Source organism: Aureobasidium melanogenum, assembly GCF_000721775.1.
Source record: "Aureobasidium melanogenum CBS 110374 unplaced genomic scaffold scaffold_33, whole genome shotgun sequence".
Classification (NCBI taxonomy): domain Eukaryota; kingdom Fungi; phylum Ascomycota; class Dothideomycetes; order Dothideales; family Saccotheciaceae; genus Aureobasidium; species Aureobasidium melanogenum.
The window spans coordinates 41,500-63,802 of record NW_024470085.1 but is presented as its reverse complement, the minus strand read 5'-3'; the positions used below and the strand labels follow the sequence as shown (position 1 = coordinate 63,802).

At 50.7% G+C, this 22,303-nt stretch overlaps 7 protein-coding genes across 7 annotated transcripts; 3 read left to right on the top strand and 4 right to left on the bottom strand.

Moving 5' to 3' along the window:
* Positions 1 to 2,090: 2,090 nt before the first annotated feature.
* M437DRAFT_70026 (uncharacterized protein) lies at positions 2,091 to 2,901 on the bottom strand (the record flags this gene model as incomplete). The annotated part of the gene is made up of 3 exons (XM_041025393.1): positions 2,091 to 2,348; positions 2,525 to 2,667; positions 2,862 to 2,901. The coding sequence occupies 3 exons, from the start codon at positions 2,899 to 2,901 to the stop codon at positions 2,091 to 2,093; spliced, it is 441 nt and encodes a 146-aa protein (XP_040875367.1).
* Positions 2,902 to 6,408: 3,507 nt separating this feature from the next.
* On the bottom strand, positions 6,409 to 9,977 carry M437DRAFT_59423 (uncharacterized protein; the record flags this gene model as incomplete). Its single annotated transcript, XM_041023576.1, has 4 exons — positions 6,409 to 9,261; positions 9,317 to 9,372; positions 9,444 to 9,523; positions 9,577 to 9,977. 4 exons carry the CDS (start codon positions 9,975 to 9,977, stop codon positions 6,409 to 6,411), a joined length of 3,390 nt encoding a protein of 1,129 aa, XP_040875366.1.
* Positions 9,978 to 10,682: 705 nt separating this feature from the next.
* M437DRAFT_79054 (uncharacterized protein) lies at positions 10,683 to 11,142 on the top strand (the record flags this gene model as incomplete). Its single annotated transcript, XM_041027095.1, has 4 exons — positions 10,683 to 10,730; positions 10,793 to 10,889; positions 10,957 to 11,051; positions 11,122 to 11,142. The coding sequence occupies 4 exons, from the start codon at positions 10,683 to 10,685 to the stop codon at positions 11,140 to 11,142; spliced, it is 261 nt and encodes an 86-aa protein (XP_040875365.1).
* Positions 11,143 to 12,073: 931 nt separating this feature from the next.
* M437DRAFT_59547 (NADH-ubiquinone oxidoreductase 51 kDa subunit) lies at positions 12,074 to 13,627 on the bottom strand (the record flags this gene model as incomplete). The annotated part of the gene is made up of 2 exons (XM_041023598.1): positions 12,074 to 13,303; positions 13,361 to 13,627. 2 exons carry the CDS (start codon positions 13,625 to 13,627, stop codon positions 12,074 to 12,076), a joined length of 1,497 nt encoding a protein of 498 aa, XP_040875364.1.
* An 815-nt stretch (positions 13,628 to 14,442) lies between these two features.
* Positions 14,443 to 15,138, top strand: M437DRAFT_59529 (uncharacterized protein; the record flags this gene model as incomplete). The annotated part of the gene is made up of 1 exon (XM_041023595.1): positions 14,443 to 15,138. One exon carries the CDS (start codon positions 14,443 to 14,445, stop codon positions 15,136 to 15,138), a length of 696 nt encoding a protein of 231 aa, XP_040875363.1.
* A 1,036-nt stretch (positions 15,139 to 16,174) lies between these two features.
* M437DRAFT_88651 (uncharacterized protein) lies at positions 16,175 to 19,585 on the top strand (the record flags this gene model as incomplete). The annotated part of the gene is made up of 1 exon (XM_041028882.1): positions 16,175 to 19,585. The coding sequence occupies one exon, from the start codon at positions 16,175 to 16,177 to the stop codon at positions 19,583 to 19,585; it is 3,411 nt and encodes a 1,136-aa protein (XP_040875362.1).
* Positions 19,586 to 21,239: 1,654 nt separating this feature from the next.
* M437DRAFT_29194 (uncharacterized protein) lies at positions 21,240 to 21,599 on the bottom strand (the record flags this gene model as incomplete). The annotated part of the gene is made up of 1 exon (XM_041019157.1): positions 21,240 to 21,599. A coding segment is annotated over one exon (360 nt), but the record flags the coding sequence as incomplete, so codon positions are not given.
* Between the last annotated feature and the right edge of the window lie 704 nt (positions 21,600 to 22,303).

The window sequence follows — 22,303 nt, the reverse complement described above, 5'->3', positions numbered from 1 at the left end:
CTAAGCGTACGCTTCCCTACTCTCCTAGAACCAACACTCAGGCAGGATCTTCTCTCTTCGGCTACGACGATGACCCGAATAAACGCCATCGCTCCAATGACCACGCTCCACCACAAGGCTACTCGATGACAGAACGGGCCCCTCTTGCGTACGACCCTCGAACAGCTTCGCAGAACATGCCCCCTGGCCCCTATGGCCTCCAGCAACAAGCCTTGCTTCAATCGCCGCAAACATCTTTCGGCTCCCGAACGCCTACAGCACCTCCTGGCTGGTCGCATACCCAGGTATTTCACACTCCACACAGCGCCGCCTCTGCGTCAGCGAGGTTTCTAAAGGGTGGTATTGATGTCGCGCAGGGTATTGCTCCAAGTCCAGGAGCTGCAGGTTATGGTTTGCAGCCTGCACCGCCACTAGGACCAGAATCCGGCCCTGCTTTCTCGCGAAGAAGCACCGATTCGTACCTCTCCATGGCACAACATTCGCAGACAAGCCCAAGCACACCATTCCAAGGTTCAGGTGCCGCCATGTACATTCCATCCAGCGGCAGCTTGCCAGGACCGTCTAGCTACAGCACCGAGCACGACCCTGTGGCTATGGCTAGACAGCACACACAGACGCACTCTGCCGCAAGTCCTGCATCATCCACAAGATCGGGCATGATCCAAGCAGCTCCCGCTTATTCTATGCAACAACAGCCATACGGTGCCCTTCCAGAGAACCAGCAGTTTGAGTACCAACCCTTCCGACAGCCAGCCTACCAACCTCTCCCTACTCAGACACTCCTGCAGCAACCTTCGAGCAATCCGGCTCATGAGATTGGCCGACACCAGACTTTAGGCAACCCTATCGAGATGCGCAACACGCAGCAACCTAGTCCTTACATGCCGCAATCGCACTCAAGCTTGGCCATTCGCCCGCAGCAGCCTGGACAGCCCTATGCTTCAACACAGCAGCAGCAGCAGTACCAAGCAGATCTAGGCAATCCTTACCAGACGTCAGGAGGAGTGACATACCCCACTACGCAGGCACCGGACCAGTCCAGGCAGTACTAGAAGTATAAACACACAACGTAACGGCCGGCAAATCACGTACAACAAGACTCTCCTATGAATACAACAAACACGATCACGAAGATTCTACTGGATTCAGATAAGGACGAAGAACCACGATCATGATCCAATCATGTTGCAAGACAAGACGGACTGGGCTGGATACATGGGCACACCTGTCTTCTGCTGAAGCATCCGCGAGCAAGAACACTACAAACACGAACACAAAACGATCTCAAACGCAATCCCGCATACATATACCACAACAACTTCATCACTATATACCCAATGCTAGGCCACGCCCTGCACCTGTTTTTGATTTTACACCACTGATCATTCCTAGCGAGGAGTCCTGGAAGGCACCTTGGGGGCGGGGTACCCATCGGCTGGATTTGGTCCTTTGATCTTTGGAATTTTTTGCTTTTATTGTATGAATGCCGATGGGTTTGCACAGGACATCACATGGCTGGATTCCTTGTCTTTTTATTAATGTTGATTACCCTTTTCCTGTATCTTGTATATTTTTTTCGCTTGTTCGTTCTTGATTTGCACTGTTTTCCCGAGTACTATATCCATATACCCCTCGTCTGAATAAGACAACAGCTGTGATTTTTGGTTCATACATCTCCAACGCAACATTCATGGTTCTTACCCTGAGCTTGTGCCTCGCTCTTGCCACCTCATGATGATGAATTGCAGTTGCCATCGCAGCACTGTGGCAAAAACATTTGAATATCCCAACACATTCTGCACCAACCTCACCGTAAGCACGTAAGGTCTATCATAATTGTCCAACTAGGGCTGATGACACGCCCTGATGGCCTATCTCAAATACCTTGATCCAAACTTCCCACCTCGACATCATTCGGAGCACATCCCGGCAAAGCTTCATGAGCTGGCCCGTACCGCGACAGCGCCCAATTCAGCACGGTCTTCCGTACACCAACAAAGCCAGTACGTAAGCTTTGCTCTAGGCGCGAGGCAAGAATGCGACGAGCATCTATCTTGCTGACCACAGGAATGGTTGTTATTGGCATCGACTCAACCGCATGCTCCTGAGCCTTCATTCTGACTTCGTGGCTGGATTTGGCAGTCCCTCGACGCCGCCATGGCTCCCAGAGCAAAACGTCTGGCCAACACCCAGCCCTTACGCCCGTTCAAAGACGTGAATGCCGACATAGCTACGAACGAAGCCGAGCCAGAATGATGAACAAACGATGTGTGGAGTATGTTGTTATCTCCCTGCCCGGCTGGCGTCGGCACGAGACATCGCGTTCGGGTCTGTACGAAGCCGTAGGCCTGCAGAAAATAGTCGAATTCTATCGCCCTTGACTTCTACCTTCTACACATCAGCTTCGAACGCCGTTCACACAGAGTCATACCATATTGACTCGTGACTATCTTGCTTCGGAAGCGCACTTTTGAGGGCAGACCTTTTCCCCCAAAGGGCAAAGCGTGGGAGAAAACAGACATACCGTCTGTTGGCTTCGGGCTCTACGAGGCGTTCGTCGTGGCGTTCTCGGGCATTCCGCCTCGACCGAGACCGTTTTCCTTGCCCTTTTCGCATCAGGCAGCGCCGTTACTGTCTGGCCCTTTTTGATCAGACGCGCGCTTAGGACTGCAGATTTCGAGCATTTGTCTTGCCATGCGATTTAGCCGCGATGTCGGCCGAGCCCGGATCGGCCAACCTTCGCACAACGACAACCGGACAATTGATGTTGGAGTCCAATTTCTGGATTATAGGATGACGGCAGCATAACATCTCCCCTTTTCTGCCCCGGATCTTCCGTCCTATCTAAACTTCCTACGTACGTAACAGAGGGGTCCTCCCATCACCACCAATCTCCTCCATTAATCATACGCTTTTTATGGTATAATTGGCCGACAGACTACTTATTGATTTACGGTCCGGTTCCAATCAACTGGAATTATTCGATCTTGCGCGGCTATCTGTGAATGATCAGCGAATCAACAATGTTGGATCTACAATGATTAGGCAACCGCGGCAACAGTGCCAATGAACATCACCACAGCAGACGGAGCTCGAGTCGTTGAATCATACTCCGATCAGTGGAGACCAACGACCAAGGCGAATATGCAAGCAGTGAGACTTCTGAATCAGACATAGGTCACAAGGGAAAGAGATGGGAGTATTGAACGTTGGCGATTGGGGATGTGGGCACGAACAACGCCCGACCAAGACCTTGCACACAACAAGATTGATTGTACTCACCCGATAGACCGCTCCATCCACTGCGGTATCCCAGCATCTTGCAACACGCTCTTCACTTGAAGGTTTCTCGCACAGATCTTCAGGACCACGCATACAGACGGCTGAGAGCGGGAGAGCTCCAAAGCACGCCTGGAGTACATAGGCGACCCCTCTGACCGACCTTTAGTCGATACGCTACAGTTCGGCGCGGTCGAGTGACGAACATGTTCATTAAGATCTACACCGACGTGCTTGCTGTACCACGGAATTGCACGCACTCTGGAGGTCGTGTTGCGTAAGATGTACACGATAGGATCTGCTTGCGAGTCGTGGTCACTGGGAACGTACGTCCATAGTCCCTTTTAGTCTCCTTTGTCAAACATGACGGAAGTAGATCTTCCCGGCGGGGAGACCTGACTGATGTTCTACTGGCATGGATGTGATATTGGCCATACGATGTTTGGCGCCCGCAATGACGCCGACCGCTTTATTCTACAGTAGGCAGGTCCATCCAGTCCTGCCCAATGGGTTCGGGGAGACAAGACTCGTGTTCAGATGAACAGCAACTTCGGCCTTAGGTCTGATAGGTGACCAGGCAGAAGCCTCAGGCATATGAATCCGAACGCGTACTCTCCAGATTCCCGGAATTTCATGCTGGGGCTCCGGAAAGCTTCATGACGTGAGACAGTGATACAAATCCTTGGTTTATGAATTGATGTGTGGAGTAGTATGGTGTAAGTCTGTTCACCTGCTGGGTGCTCAGATGTACAAGGGCGTGAGAGCAGCAGTATTTGGTTCGTCGCTACGTGGAAGCCAATCAAGTCGAAGGTGGCGCCTGTCACTTTCAATCTTTGGTTCAGACGTTTGATCGCTGGCTGTCAGGGGGGAGGTGCCTCCATCGCAATTTCTTCACTCATCTCTCTCCATCAATACTCTCGGTGGGAGTATGAGATGTTCCTCAGAACCTCCATGAAGTCGAAGTCGTCTTTTGCACGGTCGAGCTTCGTCTGACGGTCTCGATGCAGCACGCCAATTCTTCACTCACGCCGATCGCAAGTACCTTTCGGTGGCTGCATGAATCCATTCGACCAGAGATCTCTCTGCCTCGTTGCTCTCGTCGTCTTGAAGTCCACAGCTACACTACCGGCCAGTGGTCGAGCATCAGACTCTTCTTCCACCACCGAACGAATCTGCCTGACAACACCAACGTTACTCGTCTGCGTGATGAGCTTACCCGCTGCTTCCAGACCTTCGATAAACAGACCCTTTTCTCCCCTGTTGTCGCTGCATCTCCCTACTCCCGATACTCATGCACGCAGAGATCCGGCTACAGATTCCCAAAAAACACGCGCGAAATCCTTCGTATCCCTGTACCTTATCGTTCAGCCTCCGTTCTCGATGACGAGCTCGTCACAGCAAGCCCAAAAGATTGCCCGACTCGCCGTCTCCTCCTCCTCCTCCTCCTCCTCCAGCACTGACAAGCTCACCGAAGATGAAGATTCAATCTATCCGAACAGACGCGTCATGAAGACTGGCCGAACATACCCCCTCTGCCACTATTAAGAACTCAGTCAATGCACACAATCAATGTTGAAGCCATCAGTGATGATGTGGTAAGATCATGGTACAAAGAAGGTAAGATGAATGGAAAAACCATATCTACGGTGCTTCTACAACCAATTCCTTCAGGATCTCAGGAACTTGTGGTCGCGGCGGCAAGCAGTTCTGGGTCTGTTGTGTCTCTTACCAGGCCCCATATGTAATGTGGCAGTCACACACTCAATGTCGTGAGGTTACTCGATTTGAATGACTCGGTGTCTCGGACTCCAGCGGCGCCAGATCGTCTTCCCCTTTGCCGCGTACAAAGAGAGTGTTCGCTCAATCATATCATACCGTAGGAAGCAAGAAAATTTGGGTACAAAGAAGGTATAGCCACATCTATGGCGCTTCTGCAGTCCCGTGTAGACTCAAGGCTTGTAGCCTCTTTTCTTTTTTTGCCCATCCGTGCCCCTGATGTAGTTCTTCCACACGCAATGCCGCGTAGCTACTCCGTTTGGATGAGGGTGTCTCGAGCTCCAGCAATGATTTGAAGTGGGTCAGGTTATATCCTCATGATCACTGTCAATCGAAAGGAGCTTGATAATACTGTACAGCAGGTAGAGAGTAAGCAAATCCCAAACACCTCCTCTCCTCGTCCCGAAAAAAAAAAGAAAAAAAGCTTTGCCAATACTCCCATAGCACATTCGTCAAGACCTGCAAATATTCTAATCTTTGTTGTATCGACCAATTTCCTTTGACGGCTCCAGATCGAAGGAAAAAATATATTCCTTTGATGAACTTTGGAGTCCACCAAACCAAAACATATACTTACAACTTCCTCTTCGACACGTTTCTGAGCAGTGACCCAAGCCCTGAGCAAATGTGCTGTACTCAAAACAAAGAACTCTACTACAAAAAGCCTACAAGCAAGATTTGAATGAGAGAAGCTCAGGGAGAGAGAAACCTCTTTTTTTTTTTTTTTCTTTTTTCTCTTTTTTTACCCTTTTCTTGTCTTTTCTTTTTTTTCTTTTTTTTTCTTGTCTTTCTTTAACAGACTTTTTTGAAAACATGGATTCCAAGCAAACCTGTACATCATGCAACAAAAAACACACAAATTTTTGTTCTTAAAAAACACGAATTGGGAAGCAAGATTCTGTTTTTGATCATTGCGGCAGGTAGAGGCATACATACGCAACAAGACGAAAAAAACAAAAGCAAGGCGTTGGTAAGGCACAATCGAAGTGTCGTGCGCCTGCCCTTTTCAAAAAGCAATGTCTTTTCCAGTTTCCCCACCGTCAAAGAGGGAATGCACACAGGGCAGTCGCAACACAAGCAAGAAAGGGAAGTGAAGAGAAGAGAAAAGTCTAAAGTTCAATCGCGAAAAAAAGAAGCAACTCCTGGTATCGAGCATTGCAATAAAAGTACATGAGTAAAAAAGGGATAGAAGAAAAAGAATGCGCCCAATGGTATCGTCCGTTAATAATTCCTCAGAAAACGCCCTATTTTGTGTCCCGTAACAGTAGAGATTTCCAGAAACCGAGAAAGCAAAAAAAGCAACAACAAAGGTTGGTGGGTGATGCAAGCGAGCAAGAATACTCAAGACCAAAACTAAGCGTCCGGCATCTCATCATCGCTATCCCCATCAGCATCAACATCTTCCTCATCCTCTTCATCGCCATCGTTGCCAGGAACATATTCGTCCTCTCTTTCTATAGGCAGAGCTGCACCTCCTACGCCGTCATATCCAGTCCCCACTCCTTCTTCCATCTCCACATCTTCACCTTCAGCATCTTCGTCTTCCTCGTCATCTTCAACAGCATGTTCAGGCACCTCAATCTTACCCATAAATTTCGGCCGCGTGAATGCTGCGCCGTTGTTGGTGGAGACGATATCTTCTAATGCGCGCTCGTGTTCAGAAGAGATCTGGCGTTGAATCTCGTCTTCTTCGGCTGAGGGCGCAACTTCCATTTCGTCGAGTTTGCTGCGGGCACGACGGGCGGCGTTGGTGGGTCGGCCGCGGGGTGTAGCTGTTGGGTGAGGAGAGCTTTCTGCTATGCTGTCGGCGTGTCTATTGATAGATGGGGTGAGTTTAGAGCGAGTGCGGCTGCCCATGGGACGACCAGGTCTGCGCTTCGTGACCTGGCCGGGAATGGGTGGGAAGATTTCGAATCGCGAGGCGGGGATGCTGTCTTCTGTGTATGCGGACCCACGTCTGACCGATGAAGTGTCCGAAGTATCGTTTTGCGAGGTTGGGTCATCTTGTGTTGCGCCGTTGGCCTGCTCGGGCTGTGATTGAGATTGCGATTTGCGAGGCGAGCGGCGAGGAGGAGAGCCCTGGGTGATGGAGGGCTGAGGCGTCAATGTCGATGGGGGAGCCTTGCGAGTAGCCTTGGGCGAGAGGTTGTCGCCATTCGTTGCGTCCGGATCAGGTGTAGAGGTTCCATTGACTTGAGCTTGCTGAACGCCTTCTTCAGGTTGTGCGGTCTGCAAATCCTCAGGCTCATCGCGACGAGCCTTGGTTTGGATAGGACCATTGGCTTCTTCACCGACTGGGAAATAGCTTGTAGGCTTACCCATCACATACGGTGTCCAGATGAGTTTTGCAGGATCGATCTTGATGTGACGTTTCTTGTCGTGCTTGTCGAGGTATTCTGCCATGTACGCCCAGTCGCAACGAAGGGCATATTTGTTGGTGACGGGATCCTTGACAATAGCACGAAGCGCTTCCAGTGAAGAGATGACATCGTCGACAGTCATGCCTGTAGCACGAGCCATGCTCGAGAACGAGATGTCATGCGAGCCTCGAGGTGCCTCTTTGTACCCGAGCAGTAATCTGCACATGACACCACGCCAGTAAGAGCGGTAGGAGACAAGACCCAAGTCGGAGAGTGGCTTTTCAGGAGAGCCCGTTCTACCTTCCACTCGAGTCAATAGGTAGGAGAACTCGATCAGAGTACGACCAAATCCGTGACGCTGATGGACTGGGAACACCAGGATACACGAGACATTGTTGCCTGGCGGGTCATTAGCGTTGGCACCTGCCTTGGCTTGAAGACCATTTGTTAGTGGATCAGAACCGATCTCGATAGAAGCACGAGGATCAGTAGGTGGCGTCCAATCTCGCTTCTCCTTCGAAAAGTAGCCAACAAAGTGGCAACCGTATTCATCGTTTTCCGTCATGACATAGAAGAGAAAAGGCTCGACATCATAATACAGGGTCTTTGAACCAAGAAACAACTTGGCCAAAAGACAAAGATTTTGACAGTAAAGTGGACTGCGGCGACCGTCAACCTCGAAGAAGGAGATGCTTTTCTTGTTACCGTCGGCATCAATGATATCGTCGCGATAGATCTCATCGCCAGGGGGATGTTTGTGTGGGCATTTGAGTTTGTGTCTGAAAGCGACATAAGACGAGCTCATATACTTGAGACAGAACTCGCAAATACACAGGATAGGGTTGCGATTGTATTCCTCAGGATAAGGCGCGGCATGCAGTGTCTCAATCTCCCAGCCGCCAAAGTGGATGTACTTAATCTTAGTAGGAAGTCCGCCGGATGACTTGGATCTTGAAGGTAATTCGATAGGGTTGGCAGCTTGTTCGGCCTTTCTGGCTTCTTCGGCCTGGCGGCGAGACTCCTCGAAAAGATCACGATCAGCTTGCTGAGGAAACGTTTTGGTTGTGTCAGCTTCGGCATCAGTGAGGATGCCACCAAAAGGCTTGCCCTGCACGGTGTCCAATTCTCGGTCAGGAAAGGGGTAGTAAGGATTGTCGTAAAGAGTTGTGGCGACGGCAGGGTAGTGTGAGGAAGTAGCTTCGATTGCTTCGTAAACATCGCTCTGCGCGCCACTCTTCTTCTTGCGACTGCCCATTAGTGCTCGTCGCGCTCTGTCTCTTTCGCGCCTTCGAGCCTTTCTTTGGGCGTTGCGCTCAATGCCTTCGAGAGCAGCGGCGCTGATGGGGATGGCGATAACAAGAGTTTTAGGGTTGTCCTCGTGTGTTTCGATGGAAATGATCCTTGCGTTTGTGCTTGACTGAGGCTGTTTCCGAAGGCGACGCGTTTTGGAGGACTTTTCACTTTCCGCTGAACCAATACTTTGCCGTGTTGTCGACTGCTCCTTCACTGCGTCTCTTGGCGTGACATTGATGTTGGTTTGACTGCCAGATGCAGTTGATCGTCTCCTTTTCCGTGATGCCGCCCTTGGTGTTGGGTCGTCCAGCTCGACGGAAGAATTCTTACGTTTCCTAAGCGAGCGAGAACCATCCATCGGATCATCGTCCAGTATGAGATTGTTGAAGACTGAATGCGAGTTTGGTTTGATGCCGCCACGAGCAGCAGGCAGGAGATCTCGGGCTAACTTGGGAACAGACGATCGACGTTGAGAGCCATCATTAATGGTCGACCTGTCGACAGAAAGGAAACCATTATGTACACAATCATGACATAGCCAGGTCTGAGGATTCTTGTCTAGAATTGTTGTTAGCAGGAGCATGAACTGATATGCAAGTCACAAAAACCGACGTACCTTGATCCGAGCTAAGCGAGTTAGCGTTTCTGGCGCACTGCTTGTGAGCTGCACGCATCAAGTCAGCTTCAAGGACCCTGGCAAAGCTTGACACTAAACACGATGATACAAAAACTTACCATGATCCCCGCAATGACCGCATTCGAGATATTCTTCATACTCGTCGCTCGGATCATTTTCTTCGTCTTGTCCGCAATATCTGCCAAGTCAAAATCAGCACTCTTTCGAAAAGCAATCAATATGGCCACATACACGCAAGTCGAGTCTGTCACAATGTCTTGGTCCTGTTCTTGAGCAGTATCGCTCTCCTTTTCCCAGGGCGCTTGAGTGGCAGCAGATTCGTCAGACGAGTCGGAATCATTGTCGCCGTCGGATGCAGAATCGTCGTCCTCGCTGCTTTCAATGTCGCGACTTTTCCTGGCTCTTGAAGATCTACTCCTTGTAGGGGCTCTCTTTACAGCACCGACAATCTCGCTCTCGTCATCGTCCTGATCTGCATCTGCATCTGCATCTTCGTCTTCCTCGTCATCATCTTCTTCGTCTTCGTCATCGTCCTGATCTTCGGGAAGATCGTTTTGAAGGCTAGGCGACTGAGTTTCGGGCATGTCGAGATCATCTTCCTCGCCCTCTGCGTCAATACTACTGCTGCGCATGGTGCTGTAGGTGGTGCTTCGACTACGGCGCAAGTATGCAAAGGTGTGAGAGTGTTATGAGTCGCAATTCGAGCTACAGTCCTGTAGAGCCAGACACGTCTAGATCCTGTTTGTAGAGCGCATGGAGAGGTCACAGGGAGACGTGCTGTTGAAGCCTTGGCGCCCAAGCAAGCAAACTGGTCGCAAGCCGGCCCGGCGGCAGCAGGGAAGCTCGGAAAGCTGGTACGAGTAGCCTAATAGGTTGAGGAGACGTCCAGAGGTAAAGAACACGTAGAAACGCGGTATTCGTCAAGGTGGTGGGTAACGTGCAGTGGGTGTGCTGAAGCTTGGACGTAGGCTGAGGTCGACGCGGCGACAAGGTAGGCGGCCGATAGGGACTCTAGCAGACACAACGAGCGACTGCTTTGACAGTTCGAGATAGGGCGACAACGGAAACAATGAGCTCAGAGCGGCAGATCGTCTTGTCGAATTGATGTTGGATTACTGGAGCCTCTTGTTCAGCCCCCTCAGGCTTCGTGTTGTGCTCTGGCCCCAAAGCATGTGGAGAAGTCGCAGCTTCCCCTACCGCATAGTTGCCTGTTTTGCGCTTGAAATCCGGCTCTACTCACGACTCCAGCGCCAAGACGTAGCTGGTCATCAATCCCGCTGGGTCAATCGACGACGAGGGTGTCAGAAGGACCATATCACACAACACAACACACAGCCATGGGTGTTCCATTTGAAGCTCTATTGCCTTATGGCATCTGTCTTGCCGTACGCCGCCATCTCATCTTCCCTCACGCCGTCAATCCCACCACTAACATATGCACGCGCAGTTCTTCGGTATCACCGGTGCCGGTCTCTCAAAGATCAGAAACATTCAGAACGGCGGCAAGCGCGCCAGACACTCCATCGACCAGTGGGACAGACAAAGTGCGCAATCCCGTCGAATGCGATATCCCAACGACTCAGAAACGCTGACCCGACTTCCCTTCCGCAGTGATGGACCGCGACCGTCGCCTGACAGGCTGGCTCAGAGGACAGAGCGACCGCCCCATTGCCCCCGCTGGCTTCGAATACAGCAATGGATGGAGAGTATGTACTCAAGACAGATCCGGCATGCTGCAAGTCAAAAGAGGGAGAGGGCTGACATACAACAACACAGGTCGAGAGAAACTTGCACTAGACACGCTACAATGCAATCAGCTCACACGCCCACGTCCTTCTTCCTCTTTGTATATCTTCTCCGGCGCTCATAAATCCTGCTTTCCGAATACCAATTTTGTTCTTCAAATACTCCGGTTGTGACAACCCTCAAGCCATGCGACACATTCATAGAAACACCCAGCGATGTAACAGAAAGTTGTGCATCTACCATTTAGAAATCGAATTTCTGCTGTCCGTCTTTAAAAAGATCAAGCACACAACCACTCAATGGTCCATTTGTCTCAAGAGCAATTTTATGTATCTTCGACCAGGACTACGTACAAAGATGCATTGCTAAGGCATAGAGATGGCTCTACCACCGCAATTGAGTTCAACAGATACTCCAATCGTTGAGTCACCAAGATAGCCCGGTTCCTGATATTTACCTTATGCTGCACTGTTCCGAAGACAAGCAATGCTTTAGACACCTTCACTCGTGACTCCTGTCTTGTGTAATCATTCTGCCTACTATAGCATGAGATACCACCCAACCTGCTCATAGCGTTCACTCGTGTCCTCCACTGTACGGGGCCTATCAAAAGAAAACAAGAGTATCTCGAATGATCAACGACCTAGAAAAGCAGAAAGACGTGACAGACAGGTTCACCTACTCGACTCACACTGTCTCCTCTCCATCATCTGCAGCAGTCAAGTTTTACATACACATCGATACCAACATGCAAAATGAAGTCATGACCATCAGCACAGCACACGATAAAGTGGAAATTTGGGGAAAAGTTTATCTTGCATTTTTCTAATTCCCAAAAAAAAAAAAAGAAAAAGATATTGAACTATGGGCTAAACAAAAAGAAGAAAACGCCATTGATACACATTGGTACTCACGTTAGACAACACAAGGAAAAAGGAGGCCGCAACTGAATATTTACACATCACTCAAGGAAAAGAAGAATCTACTGTCCGGGAGAGACAAGCAGACCATCCTTGAGAGAGTTGTGGTGCCAGCCACCAGCAAGTGCCTCACCACCCTGTGCCTTGGCGTGGTCGGCGATACGGGCCTCAAGCTCGGGGCGGAAGTGGCGGATCAGACCTTGGATGGGCCAAGCGAAGGCCTCTCCCAGAGCGCAAATGGTGTGGCCCTCGACCTGCTTGGTGAGCTCTTGCATCATGTCAATCTCACGAGCGCGAGCCTGTCCCTTCTCGAAACGGTGCATAATCTGCTCGGTCCACTTGGAACCCTCACGGCAAGGGGTGCACTGACCGCAAGACTCGTGGTGGTAGAACTTGGAGAGACGAGCGATGGCGCGGACAACATCGGTGCTCTGGTCCATGACGATGACGGCGGCGGTACCGAGACCAGACTGAGAGTCCTTGAGGGCGTCGAAGTCCATGAGTTGGTCGTCGCAAACCTTCTTGGGAAGGATGGGAGTAGAGGAACCACCAGGGATAACAGCCTTGAGGTTGTCCCAGCCGCCAATGACACCACCACAGTGCTTGTCAATCAGCTCGCGGAGAGGGATAGACATCTCCTCCTCGACAGTGCAGGGGTTGTTGACGTGACCAGAGATACAGAAAAGCTTGGTACCGGCGTTACGCTCACGACCGAAGGAGTTGAACCAGCTACCACCACGACGGATGATAGTGGGCGCAACAGCGATGGTCTCGACGTTGGCGACGGTCGAAGGGCAACCGAAAAGACCGACGGCAGCGGGGAACGGAGGCTTCAGGCGAGGCTTTCCAGGCTTGCCCTCGAGCGACTCGATGAGGGAGGTCTCCTCACCACAGACGTAGGCACCCATACCACGGTGAATGTAGATGTCGAAGTCGTATCCAGATCCACAGGCGTTCTTTCCAATGAGACCAGCTTGGTAGGCCTCCTGGATGGCACGCTGAAGAACAGTGGCCTCGTGGTAGAACTCACCACGAATGTAAATGTAGGCGGCGGTGCAGTTCATGGCACGACCAGCGACCAAACATCCCTCGAGCAGCTTGTGGGGGTCCTTGCGCATAATTTCACGGTCCTTGCAGGTTCCGGGCTCACCCTCATCGGCGTTGACGACCAAGTAGCGGGGCTTGGTGTCCTTGTCCCAGTCCTTGAAGTTCATGAAGGACCACTTCATACCAGAGGGGAAACCAGCTCCACCACGGCCACGGAGACCAGATGCCTTGATTTCGGAAATGATCTAAAGCAGGCGTGTCAGCAGGGCTGCAATAATCTAGCAATGCGTGGCAATGCATACCCAGTCGTGACCCTTGCCGAGGATCTCCTTGGTCTTGTGCCAGTCACCATACTTCATGGCGCTCTTGAGGTCGGCTCCATGGTGGCCGTAAAGGTTTTGGAAAATACGGTCCTGGTCCTGGAGACCACGCTTGTGCTGAACTGGAGGAGCGTCCTGGACGGTAGCGAGACCACGGGCGGAGGTGGTCAATCTCGAGGTGGTGGCGTTGGCCGAAGGCACGACGCGGTGCGATGCCGCCGATGTGATTGCTGATGTGGCGCGCGACATGTTGCTAATGTGTGTAGAAATTGAATTCACAGTCGCCGACCGTGAAGACAAGACGGGTATGAGAGGCGTAGGTGCGAGTGCGCTGAGGTGGTGGCCAAACTCATGACATCCAACATCCAAAGACTCTGCCAAGACCATGACCCTCAGCCAATCACAGCTTTGCATCTGACCTACCCCCAACTTTATACCCAACCTTCTTCACTCTATCTTGCATCTTCTTTTTGAGATTATCACTTGCTTTAACATTCACACAGACTGCCTCTAAGGCTTGAATAAGAATCCAGTACAGACACCGGTAGAAAATATAAGCTATGTGAAAATAGTCGGCAAAGCATGTGTCGATCAACATGCCATAGCTCCGACAGAGAATGCTTATGCCATGCCTGATTGCTACTCTCGAGAAAATGTCAGAGCGACCAACAAGATGCAAGTTCCAACTTTTCAAGAAGTTCAAGTTGGTCCTGCAACAGTGTCGATTCAAGGTAACCCGTGACAACCCGAAAGCATTAACGATCGCCTATACAACTACCAAGCTCGGCCGCAAAGGATTCACTATACACTTGGCTTTGCTGGGCATTTGCAACATGAACGCATGCGCATGACTCTGAAGCAACGAATACACCGATTCCATACTACATCGGTGCGATCGGCCAGCCTGTAGTTGTTGTTTCCGAGCTCATGGAGCGTCACATCGCATACGCCCAGCCTCTACAGCCTGGCTGGTATGGCATATATAAATAAGTATACCCCCAACTGCTCAGTTGTCTATCTTTCTGTTTACCTTGGAGTCAACTTTGCATAACTCATTCAATAACATGTTCACCATCTCAGTCATCTCGGCTTTCGTGTTGGCTTCCAGTCAACAAGTCTTAGCACAGTCCTGCTCTGGCTTCAATGTCACCACGAGCTACGCCGACTTGACCTACACATCTCTCAGCAGTCGCTCGTACATCATCAGCGAGGGCGTTTCGTGTCCCGCCGCACAGAACTGCTCGGTCGACATTGGCGGCTATGTCACCGACGGCCGTACACTGAACATCTCGGACGATGCCTCAGCAGACTCCATCTACGACACTATCTCCAAAGTCGTCAACCTCCAATTCAACGAAACTCAGACCTATCCAGTGGCTCTCAACCATGGCCCATGGACAATCAAGAATGGCACAGATGGTTATGTCGTCTTCACTCCCAACACCAGATGCGCTACAGGAAGACTATCTGGCTGCCAAGGCAATAACCTCGAAGGACAAATTGTATCGGCATGTGCGCTCGAGGGTGAAAAGTACGGTGATGGACTTAGTGGTGTTATCAATGAGGTTGTTACCGATCGAGAGACTGTTGCAAATTTGACTTGTAACCCTTCCAACACAACACAAGCCAAGAATGGAAACTACACGGGTGGGAGAGGTTGCACCGGTACCCAAGACGAGACTGGTGCAGCTGGCACAGTTGGCGGAGCTTCTCTAGCTCTTTTGTCTGTTTCGATGCTTGTAGCCTTTGTTGGATTTTAGCCTTGCTGATGACTAGACGAGAAATCTCGACAGTGCTGCATTTCTAACCATTCCCGAGCAAGGGATTAAAATCAGTAAATCCTTGTCTATACTCCGTCCGCAAACATTATATTAAAGACTAACCTTGCGAGAAATCCGCTCCACGGCTCATGAAATATGTTGCTGTGGTAATGATGAGGAGAGCCGAGATAGGCATGAAGGGAGAGTTATGGACATGCGGCTCAAAAGACTTCCTTGCATTCCTCGACAGGCAAGCAATGCTAAGCTGTGTTGGCTGTTCTACACACACGTGGCAAGTTACTACAAAGGTATCTGTCCATTCCATGTGGAAGTGGATACGTTGTGAGGCGCGGAGTATGAGACGAAGAAGCGATCTAGACATTAAGTACCGCTGTCATCTGAAGATAGCCTAATCGGCGTGCAGAATCATTCAAGCAGTCATCTTCAAGAATCCTTGTAGATGTGCAGATGATAGCAACAGATAAGCAGGCGATTGGACGGATTGTTAGACAGAATAAAAGGTTCGGCGGAAGTCGATGGGAAATGCGTACGCCAAGAAGTGGCTGTTTCGCGTGGGTTACCTTGGTGGATGCTTGCTTTTCTGAACGTTGCCTCATAACGGTGTGGACATGATGTGGCTGGACTCTGCAGTACGAGAGAGTGTGATGCGAGAGATTGAATTATGAAGACGAATAGACCTAGAGTGATATACGAGCGATGTGTCAGATTAGGATGGACAGAAACAATTAGGGAATGCGGCTGGATCGCTAAAAATAAAATAGTCGTATGTAGCCAAGCTTTTGCTAGGGACGCCGGTGTTGTAACTTTCAAGGGGAGGCTTGTTAGACTCGCATGGCTGCTTTTTTGAGCGGTCGTTTGGGAGGGTTGTGCGACTGTGTCACACTTCTTTAACCTTTCCTTTTTCCTCTAGACGACCATCTGGACACTGCTTTTCATCCCTCGTATCCGACCAAGACTAATGGTGGCAGTTCGTAAAAGTGGATTACGATAGGGCCGAGTGCTACATGGTACAGGCATGTCTACAGGTGCACCGCCACGTGGAGCGCTGATGCGCACGGCGTCGGCTGAACAAGTATCGCTACAACATCCTTCTCCCGGACTCGAGAGCCTGCAGGGGGCGTACATCAAGAATGTCGAGCGTTTGGAGCAGTCAGCAGAAGAGATGAGTCAGGGGGGAAGCGACATTGGCGACGAGATTCGCAGGATGAAACAGGAACAGGACCGGGCGTCATTACGGTCAAGCAGCATTGCCTCCGAGTCGCTGTCACAGTCACAAACTCGTGAGGGCCGCCAGCAGAGCATCGACAGAGTCATCAGCACACGCAGCCGCAATCACTCGACCTCCAGCTACGCCAACTCGATCGTCGACGTCAACAACCACGCTCGCTGGGGAGGCTACTCGCCCGGAGGATACATCACGAGCCCTGCCGTCTCACGAGTAAGCAGCTTCCATCGACCCTCGGGCATGCCTGAGCCCGTTCAGGAGGGTCGTCCCCTGGATTCGCCCCTCGCCTCACCTACCTCGTACTCGAGTCCACGACGCCAGCCATCCCACTACTCATTCGCACCGACCATAGAAGACGCCGAGTTGCTTGACGACCAAGAGAAACCTGCAAACGATGCCGACAAGACCCCCGAGCCTGAACATCAAGAGTGGGACAAGTCCAGTCGACGACTCTCCGATCTCGACGAGCTGAGCCACTATTCCCATGACGACAAGCAACGCTACGATGAGCAGGATGAACAAAGTCTCTACTCTCGCGATCAGCAGAGCCATTACTCGCAACCAGACCAACAGAGCCACTACTCGCACGACGACAGACAAGCTCCTGAACAACAACAATATTCTCAACAGCACAAACTCAGCCAAGAGGAGGAATGGCAGCAGCAAGCCCACGACCTATACCAACAGGCTGCCGATCAAGATGCATACAACGATTTTGTCCAAAACCCCCCGGATCGCCCACCAACCACTGACACTTTCCGTGATGCCCGCTCACTCTTCAAGGACTTTGATGGTGTACACTATTCGCCAGGCCCCGACGAAGACGGCCCTGGAGGTGCGCAACGACGAATGTCGCGCATGTCTCGCCAGCCTCGACCCATGTCGTATGCCCGTCCAATGTCTTACGCACAACCTCCGCCCACCGAGGGCATGGTCTACTATCCCGCTCCAGTCCCTCGCATGTTGAACCTGCCCAAGCGATTGTCTCAGCTGCCTTCAGCCAACCAGCAAGCCCAGCGTCGCTCTCAGGTCTTGAGCGCCATGCCTCTTGCTTCAAGGCAAAGTGCCCCCTGGCTACCTGGTCTTGATCTGGAAGAGCAAGAACCGGAAGAAGGCGCACCGCAATCTGGTCCCTCCTCCCCACAAATAAAACAACAAAGACGAAGCATGATGGATCTTCAAGCCAGCCGAATGAGCACCGCCAACTTGCCTCCACAACTGAGAGCGTCTGTCTTCTTCGACAACGAAGGTCAGAGGTCACCAACAGAGGTCAAGATTCAGTCAGCATCGGCTGTTGCTACTCTAGACAGTATTCTAGCTGCATCCGTCAATGCTCCAGTCAATGTCTTTACTGATCATCCGTTCGCTGGTACTAGCGGACAAGAAATCTATGCCCAGGAACGTTCTGCAAACCGTCGCAGTGCAACTCTTTCTAAGCTCGATATGATCATGGATGACAATGAGAAGAAGGGTCACGATCGATCCGTCAGCGCTGGCACGATTGAGAAGCCCATGATGTCCAAGCGCAACAGTATGATGACCGTACTGACTGACTTTGGTGGTAAATCAGAAGGCAAGAAACTAAAGAAAAGAAACAGCAAGATGAGTCTGATGACTGATATGGACCTGAACGATGGTGGAGACACAGCTACCGAGTTTGCAAAGTCTCGTCCCGCTAGTGTACACTTTGGTAATCTCGAGGTTGAGGAGCCAGCTGAGCCATCTCCTGAGGCAGAAGCAGAAGATACCCTGATGCCTGCTCAGGGAGTGGGCGCAGACAGAGAGAGTATCTACAACGACGAACAGGATATGCAGATGCCATTCTTTGCCCAGCCTACTACTTTGCTGGCAGAGTTACAGGCTCGCAAAGCTCATCAAAAGTCTCGTAATCGCGCCGCTGCAGATGCCTTTCCTAATGGAATGCATAGTACTCTGCTTCAGATGGACGCCGTCAAACAGGTGGAAAAGAATAAGAAGCAGAAACACGGACGTGCTAGACTTGCATGGGAAGCTCCAAGCGCTGAGGAGGTCGAAGAAGAAGAAGATGAAGACGTCCCACTTGGCGTCTTGTATCCTACTAAGAATGGCCTGATAAACCGAGGCAAGAAAGATGAATCAGATTGGGATCGTCCACTAGGTCTGATGGAGAAGCGTGAATTCGAGGACAACGAGCCGTTGAGCAGTCGTCGCTTCCGTCTAAAAGGTGTGCCTGCAGCCGAGGCACGACAAATCCTCCAAGAGATGGAACGACAACGCCGCGAGGCTGCTCTGCCACCACCTGAAGCAGTTCCGTTACCGGGAGAAGATTCGAACGATGATGAGGATCCAGACGAGCCGCTGGGACAGCGTTTGCGTCGTCTCAAGCAGAAACAGATGCTTAATGCAGCGTTGGGTGATGTTGCAGAAGCCGACAAACGCAAGTCCACTGCTTTCTCCGAAGACATCCTCAGCACGTTCGGAGGCATTACAGGAACGAAGGCTGAGACCGAGACCCCTGAGCCCGAAGAGGAAACACTGGGTCAAAGACGAGCACGCTTGCAACGTGAGCGCGAAGCAGAAGCCAAACGAGGCGATACCTCTGACCCACCTTCTGTTCGTACTGTCCGTCCTCCTCTCCTACGCTCGTCTTCATCTCTCGCAAACCTTCTTGCTGCCCATCCTGTATCCTCTCCTGGCGGCCCTCGCTCTGCCAATGCTCCCGCAGCAGGCTCTCTTCTAGCAGATGCCGCCCGTGCCGAAGAAGAAGCACGAAGAAAACTCCGCGAGCGCAATCGCACAAGTTCATACAATCGTCTGACCAGCGGCATGCCCCAACACTTCACCCCTCAACCTGCACCCTACCTCCTCTCCTCCAAATCCACAGGTGCAGTACCCCAATACTTCAACCCGCAAACACTGCAACCGCAACAAGCACCAATGATGTATCCTCCCCAAATGGCGGCTGGAGGCTTCCCTGGCTATGGCTTTGTTCAACCACCTCCTTTCCTGCAACCTACCGCTCAATACCCAAATATGATGTTTGGAGGTGCATATCCTTACGGACAAATGCAGATGCCACAGCAGCAGATGATGATGCCTATGCAGCAACAACAGGCGTATGCGCATATGGCACAGATGCAGGCTGCGGGTGGCATGCACGATCCTAATGTTGTTGCGCAACGCGATTTGATTGATCGGTGGAGACAGAGTATTATGCATTGATAAGCATTTTAGCATTGTTTTTGTTTTTAGTTTTTGGAAAGGAAGAGGTGAATGTTCATTGGAGTATCTGTGTTGGTGTTTAATTGTTGGTTCTTGGTTAGAGTTGATTTGGGGTTTGTTTCAGTCGTTTGGCATGCATCTTTTTGTTATAGGCATAGCACACTCAGCACACAGCGCATCATTGCATCACCAGCTATACAGAATAATCACACAGCATTCAGTAATCTTTCCAGCGAGACTTCTTTGCAAAATCGGACTTCCATCCCATCATGAGCCAATGCATCCGTCGTACGTGCTTGCCACAGTTCTCTTCAAACCCCCATACTCATCAAAATCATTGCGCAGTATGAGCTCTTCCACCTTATTCAATCAAAAGGATCCTGATTATCATCTCTGCACACCAAACCCCAGGAAAACAATATGAAAAGCCCTTTTCGTCTTGGTCAAAAGAACTTCTATTCTCCCCTCTACGAAATACCTGCTAGAGAGGATTCCACATGACGATCGACGGATACTTCTTGCATTTATGTCGCTCACAACCTATGGTTCTGGTATCTCTTAGCATTAGAGAAGACGGTGCCATGAAGGACAAGGGGTCCCATCACCCTTAGTGCATAGGTTAGCAAGTGAAATCCATCTCTTCCCGATCTCGTTACAGAACAATTGCAATCTATAAGTGTGGTACACATCAAGCTGCTGCAATTGAGGAGCTATTCCAGGACTCAGGGATAGAGGAAATTTGGCCATGGACCTATAGCGCTTCTTGGGGTCGATACTCTGCCAGGTCTCTCCGTAGATTGAGCTCCAACGACACCCAAGGATTTCTGACGATGAGGTGCGCGATGACATGCGAGCACATATTCTGAAAGATCTTGTGTATCAACCTTAAGGACCATTGCCAGGAAGAGATAGCGGCAGCAGGTTAGATGCTTTAAGAGATATCGACGATGTGGTTGGACAGAAGAATTGTCTGCATTGACGGTTTGAGGGTTGAATGTTGTGACGATGATGGGGAGTTTGAGTATGGTTTTGGTGGTAGAGTTGAGTTGACTGTCGTACGTGATAACTGCATGTCTACTAGAATCGCTAATGCGTTTCTTTTGGATTTGATATGTAAAGGTCTTTCCATCTTTGCTAACGAGAGCCGAGCTCTCAAGGCGAATAAGGCCTGTCTGGTCGAGCGCAAATTGGCGCATCTAGATTACTTCGAGACATCAAAGGAAGAAAGCACCAACTTTGCAGAAGGCTTACCTCAATCCGCTCCAATGAAACCTTATAAAGCCTGCAACTTATCATCGGTTCTCTTGAGTACACTTTCTAGCTCTGCTATGGCATCGGCAGACATATCTCGCCTCGCACTTGCTGCACCAGCGATGCCCTTACCATCGGGCGAGGCTTTGGCAATGCTGCGTACTCCTATCAACATTCAGAACACATTGACAACCGGGCCTGGGCTCTTGGATGGTGTCATAGATGCTCAATGTGTCGCCAAGTGCGCCTAATATAGAGACGGTGCGTGCGATAGTAACGGAACTTGCTGCAGAAGTTATATAGATTTTCTTTCTCGAGACCATCTCGGAGAAAAGGTGTAGGAGGAAGATGTGGGGCAAGCCTATCCGCGCAGGGCCTGCAATAAAGTGTGAGCCTCAACGCTGTGATTGCACATTTGCGTACAGAGGCGAAACATGATGGCCGGATGCATGATTACAATCAAATCCTCTGCAACGGATTCGTTTTGTGAGAATCTGTACAAAACATCATCTCTCAACTCTTGCCTCCACTCCTCAGCAGATTTTCGCGTAAAATCTTGTGAAGCAGTGACATTCTTCCCACGTTCGCAGCGCTCAGCTAGATCGTAGAATTTGTCGATTTCGGTCTCGTTGGAGACTGGAATGATTTGTACTGGGGCATCCCCTAGTAGGCCGAATAACCCTGTGCCTGCTGCAGAGCTGAGGTCTAAATGCACCACGACGATATCCACCACGACTAGCCAGCTAGGCAAGGTCTTGTAGGCATCAATGAATTCGGTCTCTTTGTTGGGCCTGGGTACATACTGAAGTCGCCCATCAGGTCCTCTGATTTCAGGAGGGGGAGGTCCGAAAGTAAGGTTGTGAATAGACTCCAGCATGATAGATGGAGTGGCAGAAAACCTCCGAGACTCCCATATCATGCAGTTGAGAGGGTAGCCAGACCATTGGTATTCAGGCGCGTACGTTCCACTCCAGTTGAGGTGAGGTGCACCATGTGTCTTGTCTACCCAGGCATCTTCGAACTCAAAGTCTGACCACCACTCCGTATCCGAGGGTCGATCAGGGTCGCGCTCTGTGACAAAACCACCTGATCTGGTCGCCACGGAGCGTGATTCGCGACAGACACGGCTGATGAGTGGCGGACGCCCATTTTGAAGCGTTGTATGTCGAAGGGTACATGGCGAAGGTAAGAGAGGTTTTGGGTATTCCCTGTTCAACCAAAAGACATATTCGTCAAGAGCAAAATCCAATTCAAATACTCGATATGGAAGACAGTACTGCCATATTTGCAGTCGCAGCTCAGTCGGAAGCCGTCCAAAAAGATGGAAAGATGCCGCCGGCTTTGTCATGATCGTTCGAATGATTGAGTGTAAATGTGCTATTTGGTCGCGCAAGAGTGAACAAGATAGAGGAGAGAAAGCACATATTTATAAGGGAAGCTACGATCGTGCATGCCAAATACGTGAGT